The sequence below is a fragment of the Pseudopipra pipra genome, chromosome 27, assembly GCF_036250125.1.
Source record: "Pseudopipra pipra isolate bDixPip1 chromosome 27, bDixPip1.hap1, whole genome shotgun sequence".
NCBI classification, from domain to species: Eukaryota; Metazoa; Chordata; class Aves; order Passeriformes; family Pipridae; genus Pseudopipra; species Pseudopipra pipra.
The window spans coordinates 524,640-542,825 of record NC_087575.1 but is presented as its reverse complement, the minus strand read 5'-3'; the positions used below and the strand labels follow the sequence as shown (position 1 = coordinate 542,825).

At 50.8% G+C, this 18,186-nt stretch overlaps 1 protein-coding gene and 1 long non-coding RNA gene across 6 annotated transcripts; one reads left to right on the top strand and one right to left on the bottom strand.

Moving 5' to 3' along the window:
• Positions 1-666: 666 nt before the first annotated feature.
• ACSBG2 (acyl-CoA synthetase bubblegum family member 2) lies at positions 667-17,772 on the bottom strand. Of its 5 annotated transcripts, none has more exons than XM_064637151.1 (15): positions 17,754-17,772; positions 13,742-13,871; positions 11,721-11,800; positions 11,020-11,264; positions 9,677-9,765; positions 8,991-9,111; positions 8,479-8,559; positions 7,792-7,941; positions 7,087-7,263; positions 6,356-6,537; positions 5,853-6,086; positions 5,050-5,267; positions 3,860-3,999; positions 2,779-3,025; positions 667-2,199 (listed from the first exon to the last, which is right to left on the bottom strand). In XM_064637151.1, the coding sequence occupies exons 2-15, from the start codon at positions 13,864-13,866 to the stop codon at positions 2,087-2,089; spliced, it is 2,202 nt and encodes a 733-aa protein (XP_064493221.1). In that variant the 5' UTR covers positions 13,867-13,871; positions 17,754-17,772; the 3' UTR covers positions 667-2,086. The 5 variants fall into 5 exon arrangements, with proteins under 5 accessions (XP_064493221.1, XP_064493222.1, XP_064493220.1 ...); XM_064637152.1 differs by lacking the exon at positions 17,754-17,772 and adding an exon at positions 16,905-16,980; XM_064637150.1 differs by lacking the exon at positions 17,754-17,772 and adding an exon at positions 16,626-16,854.
• LOC135403278 (uncharacterized) lies at positions 12,887-16,155 on the top strand. The gene is made up of 4 exons (XR_010425344.1): positions 12,887-13,025; positions 13,109-13,243; positions 13,884-13,994; positions 15,949-16,155. It is a non-coding gene; the product is annotated as an uncharacterized LOC135403278 (long non-coding RNA).
• Positions 17,773-18,186: the final 414 nt, after the last annotated feature.

Here is an 18,186-nt window from a genome sequence, read left to right as displayed (position 1 = left end):
ACAGGATTGTTGGTCCTGAATTTTAAACTTTTTGTTAAATTTGTGGAACTATGGAGGAATTTTCTAGAAAAAGTGAAATAAAGTAAGATGGAAAAGTAAAACTTCAAGTGCTTTTGGTTGTTGTGTTGCTTCTCCAGGGATGACACTGTGGCACCTCCTCATGGAAAATGTTTCCCATTAGGAGCACCAAAGCTGGTGATGCCCTTGGCTGCAGGGGGAGGTGAAAAGCTAAGGAAAAGGGAATCGTTTTAAGGACAGGACGGTGGGGGAAGGCTCTGATGTCCCTTAATACACTGGACTTTACGGTGGTTCATGTGAGGGGAAACAGGCCAGAGCAGGAGAGGTGCAAGTGCTCCCCATCTGCTCCCATGGGATTTGGGGGAGTCTCCACTGCTCCCAGAACATGCCAGACCTTGTCCCAAGCCCAAACCAGGGCCCAGAGCTCTGGCACAGGTTCCTCAGCACAGGGTAAGGGTGAGACCTTCCATCCCCTTCCCACTGTGGGAATGTCACACAGCCCTGGGCTGCCCCAGGAGCAGCTCCAGCCTCAAGGATTCCCAAGGCAGCAGCCCTGGCTGCACCTCTCCCAGCTCTCCCAGCCCTTGGCTGCTCCCGGCCCTGTGCCCCAGGCCCTCAGATCCATGTTTTCCAGGAATGACTGAGGAATCAGGAGACACAAACTGCAGAGTTTGTTTATTACACATTCCTCTTCCAAACACTGGAGACGCGGCAAATCCAACAGCTCCGAACACACGTTACAGGGCATAAGCAGCAGGTACAGTAGTGCATTTCCCACCCCTTCCACAGGGGCAGGAGGAATTTCCCTGAGCCCAGATCAGAGACACTTTGGGGTTTAACCCACCCCTGAGGTGCCCAGGTCCAGTCCATGCCCAGCCCAGCCAGAGTGTGAACCAGCACAGAGCTGCTCTGACCTGCACCCACCACCTCCCACTGCTCCTCCTTTTCCATGGGAAGAGTTACTTGGAATCAGGGCTGGGCTGTCCTGCTTGAGTCCAGGTGAGAATTTCTGGTTTGAAATAACCCATTTTACAGGCAATCCTTCATTTGCTGTTGGGATTCCCAGGCCCTCCTGGGCATGGGGCAGCCTGGAATAAGCCCTGCAGAACCACTTAGAGGAGACCCACGAGGAGCTGCTGGTTACAGGTACTTCCCTCCAGCTTTGCAGGTCTCTGATCCTGTGTCCTACAGCCAATGAATCCCACAGGAAGGACCTTCACAGCTGCTGGGATGGCTGATCACGGACCTTCAAAAGAACCACTGGGTTCCCAGCACTGTGTCCTCTCTCCAAGCACAGGTACAAACCCTCAGTCCACCCACCCCCCACTCTGGAGTTTCCCATTTCAGACACCACGACATTTCTAGATTGTAAGATACAGACAGATTTCACACATTGTACACAAGCCTTATAAATAGTCCCTGGAGTAAATCACTTCCAGAACACCAGCCATAGATTCTACTTCAATGGTACAATTTATGGCTTCACTATAACTCAAAAAAAAGATTAAAAAAAATCAAAATATTGCACAGACAAACCCAGTCCATGAGAGGTTCCAACTCCACTGCTGTGTGCAGTCACCCAGCATTTGCCACCTCAGACAGGGTTTGTGGGGAAAGAGATTCAAAATTACATGGATGCCACCAGCATGCATGGAAACGTGCAGAGGGAAGGGAGCAAGGACACTGCTGGGAAATGGAATCTGCCTTTCTCCCTCAGCAGGGAAAGTGCAGCTAGCTCCTGATTTACAGCTCCTGCTTTACATTCAGCTCAAGAAGAAAAAAAAAAGAAAACTTTGGTTAAAACATAACATGTCACATGGATTGAAGGTAAACATTGTATTGTCCTTATAAAAATGGGAATAAAAAATAACAGAGCTGAGGTATTTGGGATATCTCAGCAGAGAACACAGACACAGGAGAACATGGGCATGACCACGCTCACCACACTGCAGGGCAGGGCCAGAACATGGACAGCAAAGCGAGCCGAGGGGCTGCATGATGGCAGAGCCTCTTTATTCCAACAGAATCCAGGGAATCCTTCCTGGGGAGCTGGGGGATCTCCTCTGGGTTACTGCTGGGCTGAGGTCTCCCCATTGGGAGTGTCCACATCTCCATAAAACTGAGCAATCTGGGCTTTGTATTTCTGTGCCACCACTGGCCTCTTGAGTTTCATGGTTGGGCCTGTGGAGAATCAGCACAAGGTTTAATGGAGAGGGAGCCATAGGGAGCACAAATCTTCACTGGGGTGAAGCAAGTCTGGAGGGAGAGATGAAACACAGGGACAGTGACCAGTTCTAAAGTTGTCTTTGGGATTAATGGAATCTCCCTCCCTCCTTCCCCGTGAACAGGAGCAGCACAGCATCACCCAGAGGGTGCTGGGGCACTGCCCAGGCTCCCCAGGGCAGTGGGCACGGCCCCAAGGCTGCCAGAGCTCCAGGAGCGTTTGGACAACGCTCTGAGGGACAGGGTGGGATTGTTGGGGTGTCCTGGGCAGGGCCAGGGGTTGGACTGATGATCCCTGTGGGTCCCTTCCAGCTCAGGACATTCTGTGATTCCATCATCCTGCAAGAGGCATCTCAGAACAAGGGTGAGCACAGCTCAGCTCAGAGCTGCTGGGCAAAGGTGGGAATTCATCCCAACTCATCCCACCCCCCAAACTGCAACATGGAAAAGCCTCGGTGAGGAAAGGCCATGGGGAGCTCTGTTTTGGGGGTCCTGGTTATGCTGGAAGGGGTGCATGGGGGACCCCAGATCACTCACCAAGCTCTCCACCAAAGAGGGAAAAGTCCTTCTCCAGAAGGACCCACTTCTGGACTTTCTGGGCATTGGAGGTGGCTCCCTCATTGACCGCTGTGATGCCTTTCTGGATGGCGGCGTAGATGGCCTTGTCTTTGCTGCTGATGATTTCAGAGACCTTTGTGGCCTTGCTGCCCAGCTTCTGACAGTATTCCAGAGCCTCTGGAGTGAGCTCATCCCCCGGTTCACCTGTCTCTGCATCCACCTTGCACTGCAGGACGAGCCACAACAGGTCCCTTTGTATTGCTGAGCACCAAAACGCTGCCCTGGGATGGTGCCACGGCTCCCTTCCCACCCTGCTCCCAGCTGTCACTCCACCAGCCCCTGCAGTTTCATCCAAACCCTGGCAGCCAATGGACACTTGGGACAAAACACAGATAAACCTCAGAGCTCTGCCTGCTCAACAGCCACCTTGATGCCAAGGACCAAACAGAGCTCATCTGCCAAATCCCTCCTGTGCTATCTAAAGTTAATCACTTTTTTCCAGACCTTTTCTGCGCCACAGTTCACTTCCCTGCACCCCACAGTCAATACACACAGCACAGAACCATGACAAACACAGCAGGGCCACCTCCAGGGCCTGGCTCGGGTCTCCTACCCCAGGTGAGGCTGTTGATCCTAAGTCTCACTAATTCCCACTGTCCTGCAAAGCCTGTGTGGGACCACCATGGACATGTCCTGGTGGAGTTTGAAGCCAGAGTCTGACAAAGCAATCCCTGACAGCTGCTTATTGCCCAGACTGCTTGGGAGAGACTAAAGCGGGTGAGAAAAGCAGAAGAGTTCCTTTTTCAGCCTCACTTTTAGGTCTTTTCCTTCTCTTTCTTCCTGCCCTTTGTGGCACAGAAAGTTGCCCTGAACAGGGTGGTCTGAGCAAGTGACAACTTTGCTGTGGTTACAGCTGCTCTTTGCAGCTCAGCTACAACAAACTGTGCCCCACGGAGCCTCCTGTCTCCACAAGACACCAAAAATGTGCAACAATCCTCTTCCTCCCTGGAACTGATCACATTCAGTGACACAGGTGGGTTCCCTCCCTGTTTTCCATTACCTTTAGTGTCAGAAGCATTGACAGGAATTTGGCTTTGTCCCCAACCAACATGGCATTGCTGATGATGGGAACAGCATTTTTGACGGCATCCTCGATCGGAACGGGAGGAACGTTCTCCCCTCCCGCAGTGATGATGAGCTCTGGAAAACAGTCAAGTCTTGGTTAATGCCTGGAGCTTCTCCCCTTCCCACAATCTGAAACGACTCAACAGCTCCTTCATGACTCCTTGATCAAAAAGTGAGTGGAGAAGGGAGCACACCAGGACTGGGAAAGCAGTAGAGTCACCACCCCTGGAAGTGTTCAAAAAAATGTGTGGATTGGGGGACTTGGCACTTGGGGACATGGGTTAGTGGTGGCCTGGGCAGTGCTGAGGGAATGGTTGGACTTGATAATCTTAGAAGGCTTTTCCAACCTTCATGATGACTCCATGTCTCCAGCCAGGCCAGGAGAGAGGAGCTGGAGCCATGAACACACACACAGCCCTGCGAGAGCTGCCTCAATGCTCGGGAGGTGTTTGCAGTTTGGGAACACGGGATGAGCCCTCGGCACCCTGGCACACACACCTTGGACTCTCAGGCACCTAAGCTGGCACCCAAATTGTCAGAAACTGAAGATTTGCTGAGGTTGGAGGTCTTTCTTGTTGGCTTTGGGTTGCTCAAAGCAGTGTCCCAAGAACCTCATTGCTAAAAGGCACTTGCACAACAGGGTTAAGCTGTTGTTTTCCTTGGAAGTCACCCAGCAAAGCTCCTGAAACTGGTGGCACAACAAGCCCACAAAGCATTAAGTGCTGCTGCTGAAATCCAAGGGTTTCTCCCCCATTCTCCAAACAGGACACACTGCAGCCACATTCATGTGGAAACTCCAGAAGGAGAAGGATTGAAATAATCTGTGCAAGCCACAACCACACAACCAGCAGAGCCTCCCCTGCACCAGGGGATGTTTAGGTTGGATATTGAGAAGATGTCTTCACTGAAAGAGTGTTCAGCATTGGCACAGCTGCCCAGGGCAGTGGTGGAGTCACCATCCCTGGAGGGATTTAAGAGATGTGTAGATGTGGGGACATGGGTTAGTGGTGGCCTTGGCAGTGCTGGGGGAATGGTTGGATGCCATGATGTCTTTCCCAGCTTAATAACTCTGTGATTCCATAGTGCTGCACAACATCAAGACAACCAAATCAGGGGATGAGTTACCTTTAATTCTGCCTGTGATGTAGAGGAATCCATCTTTGTCATGCTTGCCCAGGTCACCTGAGTGCAGCCACCCATCCTCATCGATGGCCTCTTTGGTTTTGTCCTCCATGTTCAAGTAGCCCATGAAGATGTGCCTCCCTGAGAAGCAGATCTCCCCAATGCCATCCCTGTCTGGCTTATGAATGAGGGTCCGGCAGCCTGAGAGTTCCTTCCCACAGCTGCAAGAGAACACAGACCCATGGCAATAATTGATTTTAAATTCAATTCAAGCAGAGATTACAGCAGCACCCTCTCGAGCTTGAACAAAGCCCAGCAGCTTTTTAGTACAATGGCTTCAGGAAGGAGCTTAAAAGGCATCTGCTCATGTAAGGGAAGCTACAGCAAGTGTTGTTATTGCAGAGATCAGTGCTCACACACCTAGGGTTTTCCACTCATTGTTCTCCACACCTGAGCTCTGAATGAGAAGATTTATGTCCTTGGCAGCAAACTTTTACTGTGCAGACTGAACAAGCCACTCAAAGACACCCTCACTCCCATTAAAGTGTAGGTTGGAGTTACCAACTCTTTCTCTTCCCACCAGCTCCTCCCTTCCTTCTCAGCTCCTCCAGAATCCAGCCAAGTTCAATTTAAGTCTCCCTGCTGCTGCTGCCCTTGGCAGATCTCCATCTGTGAGATCTGGCCAAAGGAACCTACTCCCCAGTGACCCTTTAGTGGCAGCAAAACTCAGGATGAGCTTCATGAGGAGAGATGGACATGCCAGATGCAGGAGAAACCTTGACCCCACCCTTCAGCCCTGGTCTCACCTGGTGAGCTTGAAGGCGTGAGGGAGGGAGATGGTGTGAGGCCCAGAGCTCTCACTCATCCCATACAGCTCCAATACGGGAATGTTCAGGCTCAGGAAGAATTCCAGGGTCTCTCTGGTGATGGGAGCAGCTCCTGTGTAGCACTTGGTGCACCGGTCCAGCCCCAGGGCCTTCCTCACCTTCCTGTACACCAGGTGTTTGGCCAGGCGGAAGTTCACCGGCACCTCAGAATACCTGGAGGAGGAAAATGGGCACAAGGTCTCAGCCTCCAAGTAGAACTTCTTTCCCTTCCTCCTTTCCTCTTCATCCCAGTTTAGTTTATTTAGTAAAACAGTGAATTATTTGCCCTCCAGCCTTTGCTGCTCACCCTAAAGTTTGGCTTTACTGCCCACAAATCTGACCTGTTATGTTGGATATAATCCCTGAATGGAAGATAATCCCTGATCTGATAGCAAAGTTCTCCTAACACTCATGAGCATCCCTTAATTGCAGCTCATAATTACCCATTCATCCTCTTCAGGTTGGTCTGCAGCCCCACTCCCTTGGCCCACGAGGCCACTTTCCTCCGCAGTGCCGACGATTTCATCCCTATGGATTTCATCTTTTCTTCCATTTTTTCCCAGACACGAGGAACCCCCAGAAAAGCAGTTGGCCTCACTTCCCTCAGGGTCTCCACCAAGCTGCCCTGAGACAAGCAGAATTTGATGCAGTTTTTAGAAGTGCTTCACTGCAGACTTCAGGTCAGCACCGGTCATGAGCCAGAACTTGGGACTCTGCCACGAGCTTTGAGGAACTGCTCATTTTGTGCAGTGCCATCGGCAGACAGGAACCCCCCCAGGGCATTCCAATGGAAACTGGGAAGGCAGCAAGGGTCCATGCTGATGCAGCACAGGGAGCAGAGTCCCTTTCTCAGGCCCCAGATTGGTGTTACAGATTTAACTTGTGCAACGTGGGCAGAGCAAACACAAAGCTGTTACTCAACCAGCCGTCGGGGCGGGGAAAGGTGTCAGGTGAGACACTCAGCAGGTCCCAGCTGTGAAGTGCTGGGTCAGTTTCTCCCAGGCTTGGGAGAGAGTCAAAAGGCAAAGGTCAGAGTGGCTCTAAAACCAACAGGGGCAGTTGGTCACTGGGCAAGTAAACCCAGTCAGCAAAGCTTTCAGAACCACGGGATAACACAGCCTTGTTTTGAGCTATGAGCAGGTGGGTGGGTGTAGGTTTATTATTAAGTTTTTACCTTCAATGCATCTGGCTGAGCAAAGTAAACTTGCACTCCAAAGGTCATGGCTGACCAGATATCAGACATCTGGGCAGCGATGTGGCTGAGGGGCAGGTAACTGATCACCTGCTCCTGCCTCTCCTTGGGGTCCGTGAGCATGATGGACCGTCCGGCCACTGCCGCTGTCCACGTCAGCTGGAACAGAACCCATGGGGGGGTCAGGGATGGTCCTTCCAGGCAGGGACAGCATAGAACACACAGGTACAACATCCTGTGACCTCAACATCAGGCACTTGGCTTGTTCAGCTCGAGAAGAGACTGAGGGGAGACTCCTCGGGAGCTGCAGTTCCTCCCGAGGGGAGGCGGAGGAGCAGGTGCTGAGCTCTGCTCTGGGACCAGGGACAGGACCCAGGGAAGGGCTGGAGCTGTGCCAGGGGGGTTGGGATGGATCTCAGGGAAAGGTTCTTCCCCCAGAGGGTGCTGGGACACTGCCCAGGCTCCCCATGGCAGTGGGCACAGCCCCAAGGCTGCCAGAGCTCCAGGAGGGTTTGGACAACGCTCTGAGGGACAGGGTGGGATTGTTGGGGTGTCCTGGGCAGGGCCAGGAGTTGGACTGATGACCCTTGTGGTCCCCTCCAACTCAGCACATTCCATGATTCTGGAATGAATCCAGCTGATCTGTCACAGCTCCAGGGGTGGCAGCAGGGCAGAGCAGACACTCACATTGTCGTGGCTGAGCATGACCCCCTTGGGCTGCCCCGTGGTCCCCGAGGTGTAGATGAGGGTGCAGCACTGGTTGGGCTTCTGCGCCGCGATGGCCAAGTGGAGCAGAGTGTCTGGGACATCCCTGCCCAGCTCCATGAACTCACTCCACTGTGCAGAGAAGAGAAGAGCTCCATCACTTTGTGATCTTTCATGTGAAAAATTAAACTCTTTGCTACACATGAAGAGAAGGAAGCCATTCCCTGTGTCCAAGCCTCTGGAAGATATGCACTGCCCCACACTGTTTTCTGGCTGCCACAAGAGAAGCAGAAAGGAGACAGACCCATCCTGAGCAGCTTTCCAGCTCTGTAGCAATCCTGGTACTCACTGGAGTAACTGTGAGACCCAGGGCTGCCTTGCAGAGGTTGGTAATCCAACACCCTCCTTAGAGCAGGGATTATCCAGGTTTGCACAACAGCTCCTGCCCAGTGGGGGCAGGCAATCCCTCGCCACGGCCAACACGAGCTCGTGGGATCACAGCCACAGAATCCCACACTAGTTTGGGTTGGAAGGGACCTTAAAGACCACCTCATTCCACCCCCTGCCACGGGCAGGGATGTTTAAGGTCCCATGGAAGGTGACAGGTACTTGGAGACATCACCTGAACACAACCAGGACTTAGAAGCCATGAAGATGCCCAGGACTTACCGAGTACAGATTTGGTCTCTTCTCCTTTATCTCTTCCCCGTACTGGACAATGGCCTTCAGCTGAGGTAGTCTATCCTCAATCTGTATTAAGAAGGGAGATTCATGAGAAGGAGCAAATCCTGCTTGTCCCTTCCAGGCCACACAACCCACCACTTGACATGCTCCTGCTATTTGCCATTTTATATAAAGCCAAGAGAATCCCATCTCTGCTACTGAAATAACAGGGAAGCCTCACTAGAAACTCATAATTTGAGCTGGGATGTTGCCATCCTGGAGGCTGCTCAATTGTTCATTTTGGCTTCTCAAGGCTTTAAGAAGGGAAACCACCACTTCACCTCTTGTGAGACTCAGTACCAGAGAGAACCCATCACCAGGCACCAAGAAGGCTCAGCCAGTTCACCTCTGCTTTCAGAGCCAGCACTCCCCTCTGGTATTACCCTCCCACAGCATTTACCCTCCCACAGCTGTCAACAGGATGCCGTAACCCCCGGACATCTGAAAAACAGAATTACTTCTAAGATTTTCTGCAGCTGCTTCTGGTTTTCCACCACTATAACATCAGCACTGCAGTTCTCTGCCACATAGTGACAGGCCTCAGGAGAGTTTGTTGTGTAGATCCCAACAGCAAATCCCCTGCAAGGGAAGAGGGGGAAAAAACGAAACAGAAAAGCAAAACACAGAATTAGAGGACAAGAAGAATTGTTGGCAAAATTCAGACCTTTTCAGAGGAAAAACTTTGAGAAGAATATCCCATAATATGACAAGAAAAAGTGGAGGGTTTAATTCCAAGAGCAAAGGCTCTGATGTGGGGCATGGAAAATGTCAGAGTGGTGTAAGGGTCCAAAATGTCTCAGATAGAAGGAAGATATCAAAATCCAGCCCTGGGATTCTCTGGCATTTCCCATCATATTTTTAATCACAGTATATATAAGAAATCTTTTGGATTAACCTACTGGTCATCATATTTTGAGAGAAGCATTTGGCTAAAAACAAAAATAATAATTTTTGTCTCATTAATTCATTCTGAATTAAGTTGAGGTTGTAGTTTCCTTCATTATATTAAAATACAAACAATTGGGTTTGGGGGTTTTTTTGTGGTTGGTTTAGTTGGGGGGTTTTAATCAAAACCTGCTTCTCATGGGGATACTGCAATTACTGAGTGCCAAAATTCATGGCAAGAGACAGGACTTGTTCTTACCCTGCAAGGATTGCTCCAATGTCAGCAATGAACCACTCAGCAGAATTAAATCCCAGGATGCCCACTCCATGGAAACGCTGCAGCCCCAGCTGTAAACAAGAGATGGAATTACAGCACTCTTGGTTTTCCTTCAAAGAAAGCTCAGAGTTAATTTACAGATCTCTGCTGCAAAGACAGGGAAGAGGAGAGACTTTGTGTTGTTGGACAGGGTGATTCCCACTGAAAAACTTCCCAAGAGCCAGGATGGAACCAGTTAAGTTCCACATCAGGCACTGTCCTGCTATCAGTGGGAAGGAAAAAGGGATTTGCGGAGCTCTGTGCTTGGAATGCCTGGCTCACTGACACCAATACAAACCTGCAATCCAGGGAGTTCTCAGTTCCCTCTGGAAGGAGAAGAGGTGAAGTTAGATAACACCTCCTGAGACATTTAATATGGTTGGATATATCAGATATCAACAGTGACAAGAGCAACAAGCTCCAGTGACAGTCAGAGACACTTTGGGATGAAATTTCAGCTGGAGAAGTCCCAGTCTTTAAATCTCCCTCCGGTTTTGTCCCAGACTGGAAGATCCCACCACAGGAATGAGACCAGGGTGACCATAACCTGAAGAAGCCAGACTTCATCACAACAGTAACATAGTGTGTCGGTTTCCCTCTCTGTCTCAATCCCAACAGCACAGGCAAAAGGCAGGGCCAGATGGGACATTTAAGGCTAATTCACCAGCATCCCTTCAAATTTTGAATTTGAAAGATTAACATTTCCAAGACTCTGGAGGTGCAATGTCCAGGTTTGCCTCAAAACCTCAAACACCTCACTTTATATGTTTCCTTAAATGCCTTTTTTGAAGTTGAATGTGGAAGCAACTTGCAATAAATTCAGACAAAACCCCTGTGGGAAGTACCAAGGTGCCCATGGCATGTTCAGGTACTTCGCTGTCACTGAAAGACTCATCTACACTCAGAGAATTTGCAGGTTTAAAATACAATTAACTGCAGCCATTCCAGCACTTAAATGAGTGAACATTAAGCTGACTCTTTACACAGTGGTAGGACAAGAGGGAGCAGTTTTAAACAAAAAGAGGAGAGATTTACATTAGATATTGGGAAGGAATTCTTCCCTGTGAGGGTGGTGGGGCCCTGGCACAGGTTGCCCAGAAAAGCTGTGCCTGCCTCATCCCTTCAAGTGTCCAAGGCCAGGTTGGATGGGACTTGGAGCAACCTGGGCTAGTGGAAGGTGTCCCTGTCCATGGCAGGAGGTTTTATGAGATGAGCTCTAAGGTCTCTTCCAACCCAAACCACTCTGTGATTCAATGAATATGAACAAGAGCTCAACAAAAACTCACCTTCAGAAAGCTTTTTGCTGCTTTACAGCACTCATCATAGTACATTTTGTATGTTAGTTTGACCCACTGGCCACCTTTTTTGGATGCAAGGGCATAATAGTCCCCATATTTATTGACAGTTTCCTGGAAGAGCTGGTGAACAGTCTTTGGTGGTTCACTGCCTATTCCCTGGTCTTCCATCCTCAGCTTTACCTCCCCATCCCGATGTGTTGTCCACACTCTAGAGGCAGGAGAGGAGGAGGCTGCTTGGAAAGAAAGGGTTCAGCATCTTAGGTTTTGACATTTCTTGCTGCCATGACAGAACTATAAATCCAAGTATCAAGTACACAATAGTAAATGTTGTTATACCCCTCTCACACCCCTTTTTTGACCTTTTCCTCTTGGCAAGTTTGCCACAGGACCCCCAGTATTTTGGACTGGGAGCCTCTAAAGCACTTCAAAATTTTGTTAAACATTTCCTCTAAATTTCCTTTTGTTAAACATTTCTTTTAAGGAGGACTGAAAGCAGGACATTGGTATCTGACACTACTTATTTACTCCTCAAAGCACAGCTGTGCTTCAAAGTCTAAGTTCAAGACACTTCTGGACAGCCTATCCTGCACCCTGAGCTCCTTCTTCCATCCTTATGGTTGGATAAATTCCTCTCTCATTCCAACAATAATTTTATGCACATCACAGTGACCAAACTTCTCCCCACTCACCTTTGGGATCAACTGAGTCCAGCTGGTGTCTCTCCATGTTGGAATCTTCCCCCGGCTCGATGTTGTGGGGCTCAGGAGTTCTGCAAGGCAAAAGCAGTTATCCCTGAATGAGCACACTGAGGGCAGGTTTGCTCCATCACTTCATTTCACTAAATCCTTGGATGTTGAAGTGGCTCCTGATGTCCTGCAGGTGACTTTATTAATCCACTACCCTGCATGGCTCAGGTCCCTCAGAGTGCGCAAGGTTTGCCTAGGCTGGTTTTGAACACATAGATATTGCCCTAATTGCAGCTTTCATTGCAACCCATAAACTTATCAGCCCCAAAACAGCCATCATTTAACTCCAGAGGTCTGTTCCAGGTGCCTGAAACAAAGAATCTGCAGCTGGGAGGAGGAGGAGGGGGGGTGGGTAGGAAGGGCCACATGGATCTGGTGCTCATCTCTCTGCAAAATGAGTTCAACAACAAGGAGGCCCCAGGGCATGCCTCAAGTCACCCTGTGGGAAAACCCATGGAGGTTTCCTGCAGAAGAGCAGGAAACCGATTTCACAGGAAATCTTGTTCTTGTGTATTCCTAATAAAGCCATTGGGCTCCCACCAGATGTCTGTGAAGGAATGGGAACAGGCACATCCCATGTACCCCAGCCACGCTCCTCCCAGTCATCCCTTTTCCTTCCAGCCCTGCAAGACCTGGTGAAGCACCACTTGCCCCTGGTTGCAAACCAGTTTTCTTCCTCCAGCCCTTTCCAAGAAGGACTTTCTCACAGCCCTAATGATAAGGATATGGCATAATCAAGTTGCATGTGCCACTTGAGACCATAAGCTGGAAGCCAGACCCTGTGAGATTTGGGATTTGGTCCCTAGAAGGACAGCCCACCCTCCAACCAGGCAGCTGATGCTTGTTCCCCTGCCCTGGGCAATACCCTGCCTGGATCATCAGCATAGCCCTAAATCCAAGTTCTAGCTGACCCAAGATTATACTCCAGAGACCCAAAATTTCCATCTTGCCTTGCCCTATCAAGGCCCTTTTCTTCAGGCCATCACGAAGGTGTTTCACCAGGCCAGTGCTCGGTGTTTGCTCTTCCCCATGACAACATTTGGTTGTAGCCCCAGCTCCAGGGTGTTCTGGAAGGGCTGCAGGGCCCTGACATCACAATAACCCCAAAACTCTGTAGGACAGCTCTGGGGCAAAAAGGAGCAGACAGGTGGGAGCTCCTCTGCTCCCACACAAATTCCTCAGGCTAATCCAGGCAGAGCTTCCACTGAACCCCACATTTTATTCCCTTTCTACCAGATCAGAGACAAGGCAGGTCAGCACAGCCACTATGAGAATTTCAGTGTAAGGGGGAAATTCCTTCCCTCTGGCTTATACTTGCTCTGATTTTCTAGGAAATAGTCAACTGTTACCGCTTCGGGAATACAAGATTTAAGGCACAGAGAAGACCTGACATGGCTGATCCCATGTACTGTCCAAAAGCAGAATTGCTTCCCTGAACTAGTCTCCAAGCCAACAACCAGAGCTGAGTAAATAATATTTTTTTATTTCCCCCAAAGGGATTATGAGATGTTCCCTCCTCATTATCGAGAACATTTTTCAGCACAAATTAATCCTCAGTAGCAATAGTTCTGCACCATTTCTCCACCAGCTTTTATGATCAAAGCATGCAAATGACCCAGTAATATGAGCAAAAAAGCCCCAGCTATTTCTCTCACAGTCAATCAAGTCATCTTTTTTCTCCCCCTTATGACATAATTCAGTGTAGCCTGAAAAAATTTAGGTAAAGAGGTTTTATTCAGCTAGATCCCATTATGCTGTGGGGAGATATAGACCCTTAAATACTAATCTGCTCTTCAGTCTGTAAATCTAAGCAGCTTCTTAGAGGAGTTTGGTGGAGATCAGTGTAGGCACCACACACGAGCTGTCCCCTGCAGAAGCTCTTCCAAAATGATTTTAATTAATCTAAGTAAGATTAGAATACAAACTATGTACACAGATTAAATAAAACCTTAAATTAGACACACCTGGGTGAAGAGTTGAGCAGCACATCACTCAGTGACACCTCACAGTTCCCTTCAGGAGCTGAATTACAATAAGCCATGGGGACTGGTTCAGCGAGTGTCATCCGTGCCTCTGACTCACACAGCATTGTCCCTGCGAAAACAGGTTTTAACAATTAAAATACAACCAAATTCTACGGTAAATCGGCTTCAGTCGATGCAGCTACACGAGAGAGGCAGCCCCAAAGAGGTACAACTCGAGCCTGCATGAAACACGGTAAATTCTGACAGCGGACGCCACCACTGTTAATTTAAAAACCTGCTGAAACCTCCACCCTGCACCAAAACCAGCGTGACACCCACAGCTCTGAGAGAGCCCAACGAGCCAGACAATTTAAATTCACACTCCCTGTACCCCAAAACGCTCCCGCTCGGCTCCCAGCCCCCCCCACCCCGCAGAGCTCCATCCTCACAGCGCATCGCCGTCCCGCAGCCTCCGCTCCGCACCGGCGCCGAGCCCGACGTGGAATAGGCTTTATTTTTAAACTAGCGCCCAGGAGGCAGATCTGGAGCATCTTATGTCATGTGCTGCTGCCTCGCAATTGGAAGCGGCTCGTCACCCCACACCGCCGCCTCTTAAGGAGGCTCTGGCCCCACGCCCGCCTCAACCCCGGCACACCGGGGATTTCGGGTCCCTCTCCGGGGACACAGCCCTGGACACCCTAGATTTAAAAAGTTCTCATAAAAACGAGCGGTTTTGCAGCTATTTTTCTGGCGGCTCCTACGGTTCTTTTAGCACTTCGTCTCGGGGGATTTTATCACCTAAACAAAAGTGTTTTCTTAAACGCTGATTCGATTTAAGGTTTCCATTCATCGGAAGCCTTTGACGCTTATGAGTTGCCAGGCTGAGCTTTAATTGTTTCAAGGGATTTCAAGCTGATTGGAGACGAATCTCATTATCCCTGATCTCTTTAAGAAGTAGATTTTCGGCTGCTATTTTGTACCCGCATTAGACAAACGCGTTTAAATCGGGTGATGCGAGGAGCGCGTTTGCATCAATGACGAGCGACAGGAGCGAAAGGAAAGAGCCCTTTTAATAAATCAGAGCCAGCCACGCTGCAGTCTCTGACGGGAGGGAAAAGCCACGCTAGGCACAGCTCAGAGCCCTGGAAAGCACGTCCCCCTTTCCGCTTACTCATCTGAGCAAGACACGTCGCTGCTCACGCCACGCTCTGCTCCAGCCACGCCAGAATAGTTTAATTCACCGGCAGCTGAGACAGGGATGTCTCAAAAAAAAACCCCAGCTCTGAAGCGCCGAGATAACCGGCAGATGTTGCCCAACACCCCCGTTCTAGGCTGAAACAGCAGAGCAGTTTATTTGGGGGGAGTTATGAGCTGTGAGAAGAGGGGGGCTATCTCTGCACAGACCTGCCCAACCTGGGGCAGTTCCCAGCCCGGAGGAGCTCAAACTCACATGTGGGAGAGCACAACGGATCCCAGACTTCTCGGTGCCACCACGGCCCCTCTTGCTCAAGGAGAAATCGAGCACAAGCCCAGGAGGGACAAACCCCACAGGGCCTGACCCCCTTGTGCAATTCTGCACCCACCAACACCCACAACAAGGGGTTCAGGGCTCCCCTGTGGCCCTGGAGGAAGCTTTGGCCTCCACACTAATTACAGTGTTCTTCTGGCTAGCTGTGCTTTTAATGCAGCAACAGAGTTTCAAGGGAAAACCGGTGTTCTCACTCCAGCTGTCACAGAATCATTGAATCCTAGAATGGTTTGGGTTGAAGGGACCTTAAAACTCATCTCATTCCATCCCCTGTCATAGGTAGGGGCACCTTCCACCAGACCAGGTTGCTCTAAGGCCCATCCAACCTGACTTTGGACAGACAGCTGAAGTGCCACCTGGTTGTGCAGGTTTCCTTGTGAACACAGCGATCCCAAACCAGTCATGCATTTTAGACAACAAATTTAGGTTAGAAACAAAATTTTACCAATATACCTAGCTCTGCAGCTCGGTCCTCCCCTCCTTGATGCTCAGTTATAAATACAAGCCACCGGAAAACACACGTGTTTCAGGGTTGGAACTGGGTGAGCTTTAAGGTCCCTTCCAACCCAAACCATTCCATGGTTCACCAGAGCCAGGTGTAACCCCTGGGGCAGATCACCAGGATGGGATCAGAATGATTCTCTCCTGGACACACAACAGCCCCCCATTGTTCCCACAGCAGTTAACACATCGTGATGTCCCACAGATGTTCAGGAAAGTGGAGAACACACACCCAAACAAAAACCCGCGGCAACAAACCTCCCTTTTAATTAAACCTGCGTGACTCCTTAAATCATTTAAATACAAAACACTTTGTGCTTTGAGGGAGCACCGTGTCCCAGAAGAACTGGAAGTTGAATGGTTTCTATTGAAACCACTGCAGAGCTTGAATGTCTGACAACGTGCAAGCTCCTGGCAGGAGAAGAGGTTTTATTTATAACATGCCCTGAACACACCTTTACCTAAAACACACAGAGAGCTTCAACAACATCAGTTCAAATTCAAATTACTGAGGGTGTTATCAGCCTTTGACATTTTCCAGCACAGCCCACTCGGTTTCCTGTGGCTGATTTCTTCTAACTGGTACAGACACCACATCCACCCCGCTCAAGACTTCACTGCCCAGAGCAGTTTTAGGCAACTGCCACCTTATCTTGCTGCCTTTCCACATCTCCAACCTGGCCCTTTTTGCTCCTTTGTCTCCTTTCAAGATTTATTAAGTGAGGAAACAGAAGCTGAGCAACCCACTCTTCTTCTTTTAGATAAACTCCATTCTTAGCAAGGGCAGCCACAAAAACTTCCTGAGCACTAAAGGTTTTGTCTTCAGCAGTACCACTGGTTGTGCTGGGGAATTACCTGATGCTGGAGAGGAGGGAGCACGAGGAAAAGTAACTCCAAGCTCTCTGAGGATGATGAGTGACTGTCAGGACTGCACACAGACGCTTGACTCCACCACAGCACCTTCAGAGCTGAGCTTTGGCTGAAGGGAGCTGCCTACAGACCCAGGGCAGGGCACTGACGGCACCAGAACTGTTCCTCAGCCACCCAGACAAGCACAGAACTCTCAGTTCCGTGCAGATTGCTCCTCCAGGACCCCGGGATGTTTCAGGTGGATTCCACAGCAATGTGACTCACCAGGAGGCTGCTCCGAGTTCCTCTTTCCTACAGAGCTGTTTGCTTTACTGCACCATCTGCACAGCGGGTGGGAATTCCCCTCTAGAGGAGGATGTACATCTACACAGGGATGTAGGAAAGCACAGGGAAGTGTTTCCAGGGATGCATCAGCTGTGTTTCTGCCACTGCCACACATGGCATTATATCTGCTGGAAGCTCAGGAGGGCTGGGAGCCAGCGCAAGAGCATCCCAAGCACTCAGGTCACGGCATGGAGCATCCCCAAGCACCCAGGTCACCTTAAGAAGCATCCTCAAGCACCCAGATCACCTCACAGAGCATCACTGAGTGCTCAGGTCACCTCATGGACCATCTCCAAGTGCCCAAGTCAGTGCATGGAGCACCTCCAAGTGCTCAGATCACCCCACAGAGCATCCCCAAGTGCCCAGGTCACCTCATATTCCCTCGATGGGCACAGGTGACATGTGGAAGGGACAGACCTTCTCCTCGGACCACCCATTGCCTCAGCCCACAAGGTTACCCCCAACCCGAGTGGGGGGTTACCCCCAACCCGCCCTGGGCTTATTTAACCAAAAATCCCCCAAAAAACTTCATCCCCACTCCCCAGACACCCACCCGCGAAGGGACATTAGGAGCAGCCGACACAAGAAAGGTGAATCCCACAGCCAAACCCCCGCCAAGGGTGGGCTCGGGCCACGCATCCCACCCGCACCGAGCCCCGCTGAGGACACCCAGAGAGCCGTGGGGAGCCATCATACACAGATACACAGACACACCTCGCCCGCAGCCCCCTCCCTGCACCCCCGGAGCGGGCTTTAGGACGGCGGTCGGGCTTTAGGACCGCGCGTTACCTCAGGGCCCGGCGGGAGCGCGCGCGCGGCAGCAGTTCATGAGGCGGCGCGCGCCGGGCGGGGCCCCTTTAAACCTGCCCCGCCCCGCCCACGGCCTTGCTCGGAAAGTGCCATTGGGCGAAGCCGCGTCAGTTATGGTGAGATCCCGCCCATACCAGGCGCACAGCTGCGCTATTGGTTCAAGGGGGCTGTCAGTCACAACGAGGCCACACCCCGCTGGAGAGGCGCGTATCGCCGCTCTATTGGATGAAGCAGTTGTCGATTACAGTGAGGCCCCGCCCCCTCGGGGTTACCCGCGGTCGATGCTCCGGTGGCGAACGGGGACAGGCGTGACCAGGACACCGGGAATGGCCTGTCCCGGGGTGCAAACACAGCCCTGCTCACCGATCCGCGCTGTGCCGGACAGGGGGGAGCTCTGCAACGCCCGCAGCGC